At 39.3% G+C, this 13,910-nt stretch overlaps 1 protein-coding gene across 4 annotated transcripts in view; it reads right to left on the bottom strand.

The window, feature by feature from the left end:
- The window catches only part of runx1 (RUNX family transcription factor 1), a 38,363-nt gene extending 27,137 nt beyond the window's left edge, over positions 1–11,226 (bottom strand). For 2 of the 4 annotated variants that reach the window (XM_058381186.1, XM_058381183.1), the window contains exons 1-2: positions 10,875–11,015; positions 10,594–10,734 (exon numbers count right to left, since the gene is read on the bottom strand). In XM_058381186.1, the coding sequence (XP_058237169.1) occupies positions 10,594–10,734; positions 10,875–10,953 (220 nt within the window). In that variant the 5' untranslated portion in view covers positions 10,954–11,015. Of the gene's footprint in view, positions 1–10,593; positions 10,735–10,874 lie in introns of all 4 variants that reach the window. The other 2 variants (XM_058381185.1, XM_058381188.1) reach the window with 2 other exon arrangements.
- Between the last annotated feature and the right edge of the window lie 2,684 nt (positions 11,227–13,910).

Genomic DNA, 13,910 nt, shown 5'->3' with positions numbered 1-13,910 from the left:
AGTAATGCAACAAAACTTAAAACAGTGTTAGTTTGCACTGAAGTTTTCTTTTCCTTACTTCTCACTGGTCACTGAATATTGAACTTTTAGGAGTAGCTGATGAACATATCCACATGGCATTTACACATGAGCATGGACAATGGGCATTAGAGCCTCTATTGTCAAATACTGAAAGTATTGGCCTCTACATATTAAAAGGGGTGGAAAAAATCTAATCTAATCTAATCTAATCTAATCTAATCTAATCTAATCTAATCTAATCTAATCTAATCTAATCTAATCTAATCTAATCTAATCTAATCTAATCCTACATGATATCCTAAACCCAGTAGACTTTACCTACATTGATGAAACCTATCAATGGGTCCAAAACCAAATTACAGTAACTATCTCAATCCTACCTTGGCTGTATTCCATAAAATGTAATTACAGCAGCTTCATGTTTAATATTATAAAGCACTTCAGTCAGTTTGTATATTTAACTAGAATGCTTGGAAACTACCCAAATAACCATAAACAGGCAAATATTTAACTAATGTAATACTTTGGATCAATCATGAATGTAGGACCAACCGTTTGCTTTCGGTTTTTCACCACAGGTCTGATGAGATGAGAGGTCATCAATTTATTGTAGGAATTCCAAATGGGTCACCATCCAAGGACACAAGATTCTATATATAATTTGTGGGTTTTTCAGAAAATCTCTTTTGAGAACAGTTGATGTCCTGGGATCTTCTACTGCTGTCTGCAACACATTCCAGGAGGAACATGCATTCATCTTCAGTCACCACTTTATCCTGGTCAATGTTTTCATGTATCTATGTTGGGAAAACTGGGCACATAACAACCTGGATGGAATTCTAGTCCATTAATAAAACCTAGGGCCAATATAAAATAGCCAATCCATCCAGGAAATTGGAGTACCGGAAGACAACCACATGGACACAAGGAGAACATGCAAGATTCCTCATAGACAGTAATCTGAGCTCAGGCTTGGACACAGGACCCTGGAGATATGAGATGGCAAAACTACACCATGTTTGTAATAGGCCAGTAAGGGACATAGATGCACAGAAAAAGATCACAGGAAACTAGATCACTGCCTCAATATGAGCAACTTTCTATTTCAAAAATTAATACTTCCCCCTAAAAATGAAATGTTACAGATACAAACCATGTCAGGTTCTCCAAGATGCTTGAAGTGACCAACTAGTCAATTTCATTTTAAAGACAAATGTTAGGTTTTCCTAATTTGATCTAATAAAAGACAACAGATTATATTGATATAATAAGTGACGGTGGTTTGATGTGACCTCAAACAAACCAGAGCTGTTACCTTTAACCTTGCTGACTGCTTACCCTAACTTTCCATAAATCAGCTGGTTTCGCCTGCAAACAGTTTCAAGTTGCTCTTTCAAGTTGCTGAACTTTTGTGCAACATGCTGAAGGTTTTCTACATCTATTGCTTAAATACTTTGCACACAATTCATTCTCATATTATATTTGTGCATATTTTTATAGCATGGTGTTAGCTCCCTTGCTGTGGTTGGGCAAATTTCTGGCTCTGATGAAAATAAAAGAAGTCTTTATTCTTTCTTATTACCAACAGTCACTCCTAAGGTGTTTAGATGTAACTCGTAACCACAGACAGTAGCAGTCATTCAACAATCATTTGGGTCTATAAGACAGCAGACAAACCTTTGGATGTGAAGCGATTAGCGCATTTAGTTACAGTCTGAGAGAGGAACAAAGAGACTCCGATCAAGAGACACTGTGCAATCAATGGTAACACCTACCTTCCCTGTCCTGATCTCTGTCTTAGCCAGTCTATTCATGCTTTATGAAACACAAATCAATATCTCCAGTCTGCCACAGACTGGTCCATGCTTATGCTCCCAATATACCAGATCTTTCCTAGGGAGCTGTGGCCAAGTGTGGGAGACTACAGAATATCAAATTAGCACAACATGTATAGCATTTACACTCAATTAAGTGTCTTATTGACCTAATCAAGCTTAGGCCTCACACCTAAGCTGTAAAAGAAGGTGTGTGTTGGGGCGGGGTGGGGATTCCAGTCATGAGAGAAAAAAAAATTGAACAAATACAGTTAACAGACCAAAAAAAGAGATCATGAAGAAGAGAGAAAAGCAAAAGGAAATGAAGAAGCTTTATTAGACATCCTCTCTCTGCACCATGGATGTCGTGTGGAGCAGCGAGCATGCAGATCAAACATAACAGCTGCCCCTCTGATCACTGGCCAGTCCTCCACATGGCTCAAGCTCGCCTGGGGGTGGAGGCAGGAGGAGAAAAGGAGCACAAAACAGAGGAGGAGCAATGCAAGACTGACTGTCTCCACACAGTCCAAAAAAATGATCCCATATCTTTTGAGCAAGACAAACCAAAAATAATAAAACCGGGCGAGAAGTGGAGAAGTGGACTGAACTGTCTGGCATAGAGAATAACTGAATGTGTGTTTTTTGTGATTTTTGATTGGCTTCGTCTTGAAATATATTTCAGATTGTTTTAACATTTCTACATTTATATCTTTTTGTAGATAATCTGCTAATATTATTATTCAGCTTTACATAAAGAAAAAATATTCCTGGTCACCAGCACAGAGGGAAATATAATATCCATACACACCTGATAAAGTAACCTGTAAAGTTTGTGGTGCTTTCACTTTGCTTTTCCGGGGGTCTCTTGAAGGACTGTTCACTCCAGTAACATCCTACTTACATCTTGCACAATTACTCCACACCAGACGTGCTTAGTATAACATGCAAATAGAGCCATCGGTTAAAATAAGAGGAAAGCAGTGTTTCTCTCAAGCCCAGACAGCATGGTGTGTTTTCATGCCTGTGTTGGAATCAGTCTCAGAGTGCGAAATTTCCCTCTGCTGCGAGTACTGTCTAACAACAATGACTGTCTTGTTCTGCAGATATGCAAATGTTAGACAATGACACAGCTAATGATAATGTCTGTGTGTCTGTCTGTGTGTGTGTATGTGTGTGTGTATGTGTGTGGGTTGGAAGAATAAGAAGAAGAGAGCAAACCCAGGTACACAAACAGAGAACTTCTCTTTCTTTGCAGCTTTCATTATATTTGTCCTTTTCACCCCATGTTCCTGTCTTTCCTGTTACAATGATGAATTTCCTAGATCTTGGACATTCAAATAGAATCCATAAAGAATAGAATAGAATTCAAATAGAATCCAGGTAAGCATCAAACATGAAGAGTTATCTTTTAATGACTGGTTTATGGCTGTACATGAGACATGTTAAGTGTTTATGTTCTGAACAGAATTATAGATTTTAATAAACACATGTCCAGTTGTCTTTCTGTTTTTGGCTTCTGAGAAGATGTGTGAGACAGAGAGAGAGAGAGAGAGAGATCGAGAGTGGACAGGGTGAATTACTGTGAAAACGCTCCCTTTTCTTTAATCTAGTGTAGAGTTAATCTCTGGAGATGGATTGAACCAAACCTGTGGCTCACTGAGCTGCCTTTAGCTAAATTACACTTATTTATTTATGTAAATGCAGGTCATCATATAAGCCACAATAACCATTCTGCCACCTCATGGTTTAATTCATGTTTAAAAAACTGGAGCTGATCTATTTATCAGCTTTACTACAATAATTTCATAGTCCAATGCTTGAAATGATTGAAATGAATTTGATCTGACTGTACACAGTGTTCTATAACTAAACGTAGCTATCGTATATGATGTTTTGCTGACTAAGCATAGCTGACCCTTCTTTCTCCTCCCCCTGATCTTGAACCTCATGCCATGCCCATGAGCACCACTGTCAGGCGCCCAGGTGACGGTGCTGGAAACAGGTGGTGCTAACTGCATCCAGGAAATGAGCCAAGAGAAGCTGAATCATACCGATATAGCTGTTCCAGCAGACACAGGGCTACAGCGCTGCCAGTGAAGCATTTATACCACACGGCACTCAGCTCTGCTCTAACAGAGGAAGCATGAGTTACAGTAAGGGTATGTGCATGGAGTGAAGTCCATGTTAGGGAGGGAGAGGTTCAGAAAATGCCTCATGGCAGGGTGAGTGTGAGAGAGTGCTTAGGTTTAGGTCTGCTAACTAATGTGTGTGTAGATAACATGACAGGCAGTATGTAAGAAACCTATTGAAATAATAGATGAAAATAAATAGTGTGTACATTCACATACACACAGATTCACACACACTTTTTAGCAGTAAAGTGTGATGCACTCTATACACTATACATTTTTACACACGCACACACACACACAAACATATATATATATATATATACTAGTAATATATATATGTAAACTAGTTGTGTGTACTTTAATACAAGTACCAGAGTTCTCAGAAGCTCTGTAAGATCAAGATTTGAATTTTATGGCATTTTGTCTTTGTCCTCTTCAGTTGATACCGAGGAGGAAGGAAGCCACAGATGTAAGGATACCGTTAGGAACACTGCCTCTGCTTAACTGACAGGTTCCTTGTGACATCTCACACTAACACACACACACACACACACACACCTATTTGGTTAACAACAGAAGCCAGAAGTTGCTGATGACATGTCACAAGGAAATACCCTTGAATTTAAACAAACCTGGCATCCATTTAACAACACAAGGATTCAACAGCCGTGTTTTTTTCCCATAAACTGGAGCACAAACAGCTAGATCACAGCTTGTCTGTCCATATAATAATGAAGCATATGCAGTAGTATAATTCATTTGAGCTTATACATGCTAGTTTATATTAGAACTGTGTCAGTGACTTGCGTGTGCCAGAGATTGTGATCCACCTTGACCCTGACAGGATAAAGTGATCATTTTTCAAATAAATAATCTCTTAAACAGCATGTAAAAAGGTCACACCTTGCTCTATGGTCAGTATTAGTAATGCAGCTAAACCTAAGGATCCTAAATGTTTTGTTTTCTGATGTTAGTTGTGAATAATGTCTGTGTGCACACGTGACTATGACTCTTTATCTGTCTGTGTGAGTTGTGTTTAGTTCCTGGCATGCATGTGTCTCTGTGTTTAACAGTTTGTGGATGAATAAGCCTATGGTATTGTTCATTTGCATATTGGTTAGGCACTGAGGCTAGTCACGTAGCCACAGCCATTGGTATGTTACCACAGGCTAGCCACAGAGCGTGATACAGTAAAGAACTGCAGACAACTACTTCAGATCAAACAATATCAAACCTCAAAAATATATATATATATATCAGTCTGGCCACTTAAGCTCAGTGATGTGTTGCATCATCTTCACCTATTTGCAAAAAAGATATGAATCAGCCTGCATGTGTCATTTTTATAAATAGACTTATGTTCAATAAGTTCAGCGGTCCTGTGCACCACGCCCGAACCTCACAGCAGTAACCTTTTATTCTTCTTGTGAAGCTTCTAAATCGAGCTTTTTAAAGAATTCAAGAACTAGTTGTTAAAACCCAAACTCATAAAAATCCTGACTGACAGAAATACGGTTATTTTCAACAAAACAACATCTTCCATGTAAGCCGTACATGCTTGCTGACAGGAAGGGGGAAGGGGTGGGTGAAATGCAGTCCAAGTTCACAAACTCTTATCTGCACCAGCAAAAGCTTCTCTGTGGTTTTGTGCATTTGAGCTTGCAATGAGGAGCCCAAATCTCCTCCTGCACATTTATAACACTATAGAAGATGCGTATGCCAAACGATCTGCTACACCGTCAACTGAGGATAGCTAAAATTCACATTCCTCATTATTTATATACTATAAACTTATTTAGCATGTTTGCATGATAAACAGTTCACTCTTAAATATCTGGAGCTTTGCTTTTGACTGTAAACATCAGAAGCTGTCATTAGTTAAATGTTGGCACTTTATACTATCTCTTATTCAGATGAACACTGAGATCATTACAGCTGTCTGTCAGGTGTTTCTTTTTAAAACAATAAAATTGTTTTGCAAATGTATTTAACAATGCCAGTGTCAAAATGTCCTCTCTGACATACATGTAAATGAGAAGCCAATTATACAAAAAGCATTTTGTTATACGGAAAATCCTAACTGCTCCTTAACAGCAGGTTTGATCTGCCATTTCAGTACATCATCAGATGCCATCTGCTGCTTCTGGAAATTTCCAAGAGTCTGGCTCTCCATAACTTTCTGATGTAAGAAGCTACTAGATAAAGTTAGTTTTCCCAAAGCCATCAGCATATTTCTCTTCATATCACAGCGTCGTTAAAGTCCCGACTCGAACTGCTCTTATGATGATTTATTTTACTATAACAACAAGATTCAGATGAATGCACTTGTTCTAAATCTGTGTGGATATTTTTACAGTAACAGCTAATTCACAGAGATTTATATGGTTTACAAACTGATTGAAAAAGCTTATAGATAATAGGTTTCTGTGAGAAAAAGTTCATGTAGCAGTTTTCGGCAGAAGTCTCCATAGTCAGAGCTTTGTAAACAATTAGAGAAAAAAAAAAAGCTGTAACACCTCTTTCAGCAATTTCACAGAAACCCGACAAGCCATATATTTTTAAAAAAGCAGAAGTTCACAAAGGAACATGTGGCTAAAACAATTACAACATAAGCGATTTCTTATTCTGTAAAAAACATAAAAGAATGACATCATTCTTTAATAAAGGAAAAATAGTTCCAGTTGGATAATTGCTGTGGTGTAAGAGGAATAAAACACTTAAGCACATGATGTTATTGGAAAATAATCAGCTCAGGGTGGCATCACGTTTCAGCACTGTTGCGTGTTTCAGTGTTGTGTTTTGTTCCTTACTTGTAGCATGCAGGCGCATCATTTGTCGCTTAAGTGGCTTAAGTGATATGAGATGTTGAGTTAATTCATATGAATTTTCATTCTCTAAGTGCACATCTATTTCAGGTAGAATGATCCGCTACAGTTCTCATTCATAACAACGATATCAAGCAATGGCTGCAAAGTTACTGAAATGAGTGCTTTTCTTTATCTGGCACCAAACTTACCTGAGCTGTTAGTTCTTACAATAAATCTGCTGTAGTAAATACTTGCTTGGTACAAGATTAAATTACGCTACGTGATATTTCAATTGAAAAATTCATCCTTGCAATAGGAGACTGTAGACATAAAATGATGTCCAGTAGGTGACACCATATCTGTCACCTAGCTTTTTTTGACCACCTTAAGACAAACCCCTGTTCAGTGTCCAAGACCCATTTCCTGGCAGCTTTATCTCAGCTCTCTGAGCCCAGCAGTGGCGCCGCACACTAACCTCCTGCTCTGCTGCTGTCCGACGCTGGGGCTCGATAGCGGCCTGTCTGCTGGACAACAGACTCAATTTCAGCAGTTCTTGGTTCTGCAGTCACAGAGTCTCTGTAAAGGAAGTAGACCAGCGGAGTCGAAAATCCATCCAGTCACAGTGATACAGTGGGCGCAGTCAGGAAAAGAAACTCAATAGATCCCCAGCCACTGACCAGCTCGGTGGCTCCTACTGTCACTGGAGTCTGTTATGATGACATCAGCATTTATTGAAAAATTTCTTTGAAGTGAATGAGATATTAAAGATTCAGATGTCCCAGAAATGCCTCTGCTCGAGAAGTAGTGCATGTAACTGAGCATTCATTGTGCAGCAGAATTATAGGGGGCTGGTTAGCGTTTATATGCATCATTGCATAACACAAATAAAGTCTTACATTATATGTAATATGATTAATGAAGTATTAGTAAGTAAGGTTTTAAAATAAATTACTGCTCACATCATTCAGACCTCACTCTGTAATAAAAAAATATGGCAACCATAGCCATCATTCATGCACATAGTGCATAATTTACATTAGCTATCCAATTAATCAAGGTCAAATGGAAGAATTATAGGCTTGTGTGGGTCCCTTTTTGAATTTGTGGGGATCTGGCAGGGTAGCCAGTTTCCTTCTTGACTGCCTGTGGATGCTGATAACCAGAATCAGCAATGGACAGGCGTTCGGCTACTAGAATGTAGGCCCTTTGGCTCCATCCTCAAGCCTCGGACACGGAGCGTGGAGACGGCCATAAATCCCTCATAACGGACGCAGTGGTCCACAGGAGTACAAAAGCCACCTTATACAGCCATCACCTTTAGTTAGACACCTGCAGATATATGAGTCGGTCACCGGGGCTGGAGGTGCCAGAACGGATGTGGAGAGTTTGGGAGAAGGAAGCTGATGAAGACGAGTGACAGGATAAAAGAAAATGGGTTCACTGGGAATTTATTTTTATTATTGTGGACAAAAAGTACCAGTAAGGGTGGGTGAATATAGCCTTTACATAATCTCAGATCAGTTACATGTGCTGTAGGTTTTTAAACATTGACATAATATAGACAACAGTCTGCTGTGCTGCACAAAAGCTCTCCAAAACCCTAACCCCTAACCCCGAACCTCGAACCCCGAACCCTACACTAATGTGGTTTATTCCATTATTAATTTGTGTTGATTTCAATGATGTTAGCAGTACAAAGAGATGCTGAATGTGTCAGAAGGTAGGAAGATATACAGCAATATTCTGAAATACAGAAGTGTGTGCGTTTTGTTTCACATTGTTACTTAATGTCTGTAAATCCAGAGAACCCAAAACCTTTTAATGTTTGTGGTTATTTTAGTAATTGTGATGCATGGTACAACAGTTTCAGGTTTATGTCTACTACATATATAGATATTGAGAGTGTGTGTGTCTGTGTCTCTGTGTGTGTGTTAGTGTGTGAATCAAAGCCGCAGAATGATAAGGAACGAATCCTCACATGTGTGTGCAGGCTTGCATGTCAGCGACTAGTGCATGAAAGAAGCAGAATTGGGAGAGCAGAAAAACCGCAAAGACCGAGACCCACCAATCATATTCGTCTGTATTTCCACAGTAAACGCAGGCATGTGCTGTGTGCACCAGCATACAGTATACCGTAACCGCCAAAAGGACATGTGATGCATGCAGAAACGTAGCATGATGTACCATCATGTTTAAGCATCTCTGTCCTCAGGAGGTATAAATAGCACACACAGACCTTCATGGCCTGCTCATGCAGTTCAGAGCTCAACGTTCTTCAGCTAACGGATCTACAGTTTAAAGATAAATGCTAGCTGATATCACTTTAAAAACGTTACAGAACAATTGTTAGTCCTCAAGTTCTCACATTGTGATACTATTCCAACTTTTTCTAGCAAACTTCAGCGGTCTTCTCATAAAGAAACTGTGGAGTGAGTGTGTGAGAAACAGAACAGTTCCTACAAGGCTGTTAGTTGTTGAGTGAGACTCGGGCGCGACTGATAAACTTCCTGTGTTAACTGACAGCGCTTGCAAGACACACGAATGTGCATGCAGCAAAGAGTCAGGAAACAAAAACAACACACTACATCTTTTCACAAAGAACACACGGGCAAGGTGTCATCCTAAAACTTGACACTTTAGGCTAGTTGTTATATGTAATGTGAAACTGCATCTGAATATCACCAACATTTCTCAAAATACGTTCCCACAAACACAAAACCCCACCATCAGAGTTCAACCAGATCCGTTAGCTAGTTTTGTCATTTAAATGCATAAACAGAATATTTTGAGAAATGTAAAGCTGGAAATGTACAAAAGCACATTTAAAGCACATTTATCTAGCGGTTTAAGAACTTTTCCTTAGTGATTAAAGATTCTCCAGCATTTCTCTTCTTCTCACTCGCAGCAGGCTGAGTTGTATTCTTTTAACACTAAATGAGATGCTGGTTACTGTATGCTGCATAGAAAGCTTTGCCTACTTCAAGAATTTCGGATGTGTCCGGGTTCCTCTGGAGCCAATAAAATATTTGCAATAAATGATAATATCAGCATGAAATATAGAGGTGTGTATTTTTTTTTTATTTTTATAGATGATAGAGCTTAACAAGTCTGTAATGGGAGTGCACAGATATTAAGCCTGCAGTTCATCACATACTTTTTATTACGCCAGCTCAGATCCTTAACCTCCCTCTGACATCCACCAGCTGACTCCATTAAATAAATAGATAAATAGATAAATAAATAAAAACACCAATCATGTCTTGAACAAATTAGATTTAACAAAAATATTTGCCATAAAACCTGCTAGCTCGTTAACCGACATGTCGCAGTGAAAAAAGTCACGATTGGTTGCGAAAGTAATTGTAAATCCAAATCTAAATGAAAGAATAATTTGCTTCACTCATAATCAGTTCAGCGAAGCATGAATGCCTAAAACACACCATACCATTTCACACAAAATGCTTTTGCGTCGTCAGATGACATTTGCACTAGAAAGCATCTGAATCCAAATGCGAGCATTTACAGACCGCTGTGTTGTTGATGGTGCAGTGAGGTTAACCAGTGAAGCACTCACTAACCCACAGACCTGTGGTTTTCAGATCCAGCCAAGAGATTTCAGTACACTACTGACACAGCGAATCAACAATGTCTTTTTATGTACACTTCTCCATCTTGCGTCTAAATTACTTTGCATAGTGTGCACCCGAGAAAGTCAGAAAAGCCCCCCAGTTCCTCAAATACAACAAACAAACAAATAAAACAAACAATTCGAAAGCAGCAGAGGTACGTACTGGCGTGAAAGTTAACTAATTGACTCACCCCGGGTAAAGCATGACTGGTAGGATGAAAAGCTCTCAAAGATGCTGTTCGAAGCCATGGTGAGGGGCTGCTTCTGGAAAACACCATCCACTACTTCTAACTTGATCTGGCTCTTAATTTTGACCGGCTCTGATCGTTGCCCTGAAAAGTTCAATGATACAGCCATGATGATGTTTTGAATACAGCCATGAAGTGAATGCTGAAAGCAGAAAAGGTCTAAATTCGACATTCTGCATTTTACACACTGCCCCAAATCTGAACAAAATCCCCAGCATACACACCCACACCCTCAGCCACATGATTATCCAATGCTTCTCCAGTCGTGGTGTCAGGGCAGTTGTGTCCTTGGGTGTTGTGCATGGTTGAGAGACAGTGCAGATAGTGATCGGCGGTCAGACTGCGGTCGACTGATGCTTACCCTTGTGCAAAACAGAAGGAGCAGAAATGTGTCGCTGTGGTTTCTTTTTTTTTCGTGCAGTAATCCGGGTGATTCACACAGACTTCAGCACATACACTCAGCAGCCTCCTTACTTCAGTTTCTTCTGGTTCCTTCTCTCTAGCTTTATTCCACTTTCCTGTTTGCCTCAGAGAAACATGACTGGTCACAGTTTTGGTTTGTGGTATTAGTGGCCCACGGAAAGCTTTACCCAACCCAGGCAACAAGTTTAACTCTTCCTTTCTATAAAAAAAAAAACTAACCCTTTCTGCTCAAGCCCCATTGGATCACTATGGTCACATGTTCTGCTGTGGAGCCAATTTCATTCAGACTTTTTTTTAAAGCTGCTTTTCTTTTGTATAATCAGGTGTTGTGGCATAACCTGTTAGCTCTCGTGCTGTACGCGTTCACCTGACAAATGATGCGTTTTTGTGCAGTATGTAACAATGAAAAAAAAAAAAGCCATCAGAAGTGTAAAAACAATGGTGATGTTTTAAAGTTACAGAGTCTGTGTGTGAATGTGAATGAGGCAGTAATAGAGAGGCAAGTCAGTGTGTGCAACCAGTCTACTCATGCAAATCCCTCTCCAGGAGAGCACACAATTAGCTCTCTGTCTGTACCTTCACTTGACAGCTTCAGCTTGTCAGAATTTACATACCATTTTTTCATAACCCTTTCATCAACTTATTTTGCAAGCAAAATTTGTGTTTACATATTTACTCAACTCAAAATAATGCACATGATGAGATCTGTTCAAAATGTTATACCTCTTGCTGTATGCTCATTCCACCATCCACACTGAAGTGCATGGGTGCGTATGGTATCTTACAAGCAGCTAATATGTGTGTAAGGACGCTAACACAGGAGCTCTCACAGTTATTAGGAACATTTAATTTTGTTCAAAGAACACCATGTTCTACAAGGCCTCTGGCAAACCCTCAACCCTCATTATATCACACTCAGACACCTGCGTCCACTTCCAGTCTCTACGCCCCCACTTGTAACGTACCCCTGCACACCTCCACCTCCACCACGCCCCCAGCACATGCCAAACACACCCACACCTGTGCTCACTTTTCCACACAACAATTTGGGCATCAGGTCAAGTATGGTGGGGCGGAGTGTGGCAGTTCGCAATAGCGTGTGCGGCCAGCTGCTGCTCCTCCCTCTCAGGTTTCCAACTTGGACTCAGATACACTCTGGGACATGGAGACTCTCAGTGGCCAGCTGAGTCATATTTTTGGGGGGTTACTAGGCCTCTGCTTCTGACTAATACTTTTTTATGATATGTATGGAGTACACTGGAATTGTTCTTCTGCAGGTTATCAGATATGCATCAATGCATAGCAATTCATGTCTATTACATGGCCATCAGTTTACTGATGAAAGGATCAGTCCAGAAAAACAAATCAACAAACTCTGGCAACAGGTTACAACTCACCAGATAATTTTAAGCCATTCGTAAGTTTAAGTGGATGTTACAGGACCTGAAACGTCCTGTCCTGGTGACTCCAGTGATCAGCATTTGAGTTTGATATCGTCTGATCAACCCGGCTTTCCCGTGTTGGCAAATTAATGTTTAACCATAAACACGGTGTGTGTCCATGTGTAATGCCAATGGAGAACTAAATAAATGGTTCCTAAACTCTTTGACCCAAATATTGGTCCAACTGGTGAATCCCAGTCCTGGGCCTGGAAAAAAAACAAAGATCTAAAGTAGAGGGAAATATTTAAGTCAAGAGGTCAAGTCAAGAAGCTTATTGTCATTTCCTGCATATATAGCTGGTGCAGTACACAGTGACATGATACACCGTTCCTCCAGAAGCCTGGTGCTACATAAAGTGCAGAGCCACATAAAACAACACAGAAATAGGAAGTAAACTAACAAAGCTACATAAAGTGCATGTGACATGCAAACGTGCAAACGTGCAAGATTCATGAGGTACATTTCTTTTAAAGACAAAACACTACTGTTTATATGACTTTATTATTTACTTGAACTGTGTGTGTAATGATATCATACCAACAAAGAAGGATCAGCATCAGCATTTTTACTTTAACAGCAATGTTCGACATTTTTCTCTTTTCTCAGTGAGTGAAAATGTAATGTACAGACAGGCAGCAAACACAGAGAGTGGTAAAAAAAAAAGAGAGAGAGAGAGAGAGCAAGAGAGAGAGAGAGAGAGAGAATATGTTACATATCTGATACTAATCTAAAAAGTACAGAAAAAGAGCAGAAAATACTTTGGGAATGTATTTACAGCAATAGATGTGTACAACAACAAAAAATTTTTACAGTGTAGTTTAATACGTCGCAGTTTAAAGTTTTTTTGTTTTGTTTTTTGTTTTTATTTTAATAATCTCAAGTAGCAAAACTGGCCAGACAATATGTAGAATTAATATAATGGTAATCAAATTATAGGAAAATTCTCCAATAAAAGGCAACTTTTTTGAATCAATTAAATTATTTTTTCTTTTCCGTTCAGCATTAATATTTTTTATAGTATTAATGTATTTCTTATCACAAGAAGTGACGATAAGCTATGAGTGAGTATGAATATGGAACTATTTTGAGACCAGTGTGATCTTTTAACCTCTAAAGACACGACACGTACACTGTCCATCTGCAGCTTCCTGGGAGATTCTTGGTTACAGGGGAAGGGTCAGTCTGAAGAATTATTGTTAAAAAAACACACTATTGCAGCAGTATTACCATAGCTATTATTCATTCACATTATTTTTGTGGTTCATCTGTTTGGTTAAATCCATTGTGTTGATGTCAGTAAACTAGCTTACCTGGGAGTCCATGTTACTTATAGCACAAAAACACAAGAAATCAAAGGAAAATACAGAAAATGGCTGTCTGGAAGGGTCGTGTTTG

This window comes from Hemibagrus wyckioides, linkage group LG26 (assembly GCF_019097595.1).
Source record: "Hemibagrus wyckioides isolate EC202008001 linkage group LG26, SWU_Hwy_1.0, whole genome shotgun sequence".
Taxonomy (NCBI): Eukaryota; Metazoa; Chordata; class Actinopteri; order Siluriformes; family Bagridae; genus Hemibagrus; species Hemibagrus wyckioides.
The sequence above is the reverse complement of the archived record's forward strand: the minus strand, read 5'-3'. Positions and strand labels throughout refer to the sequence as shown.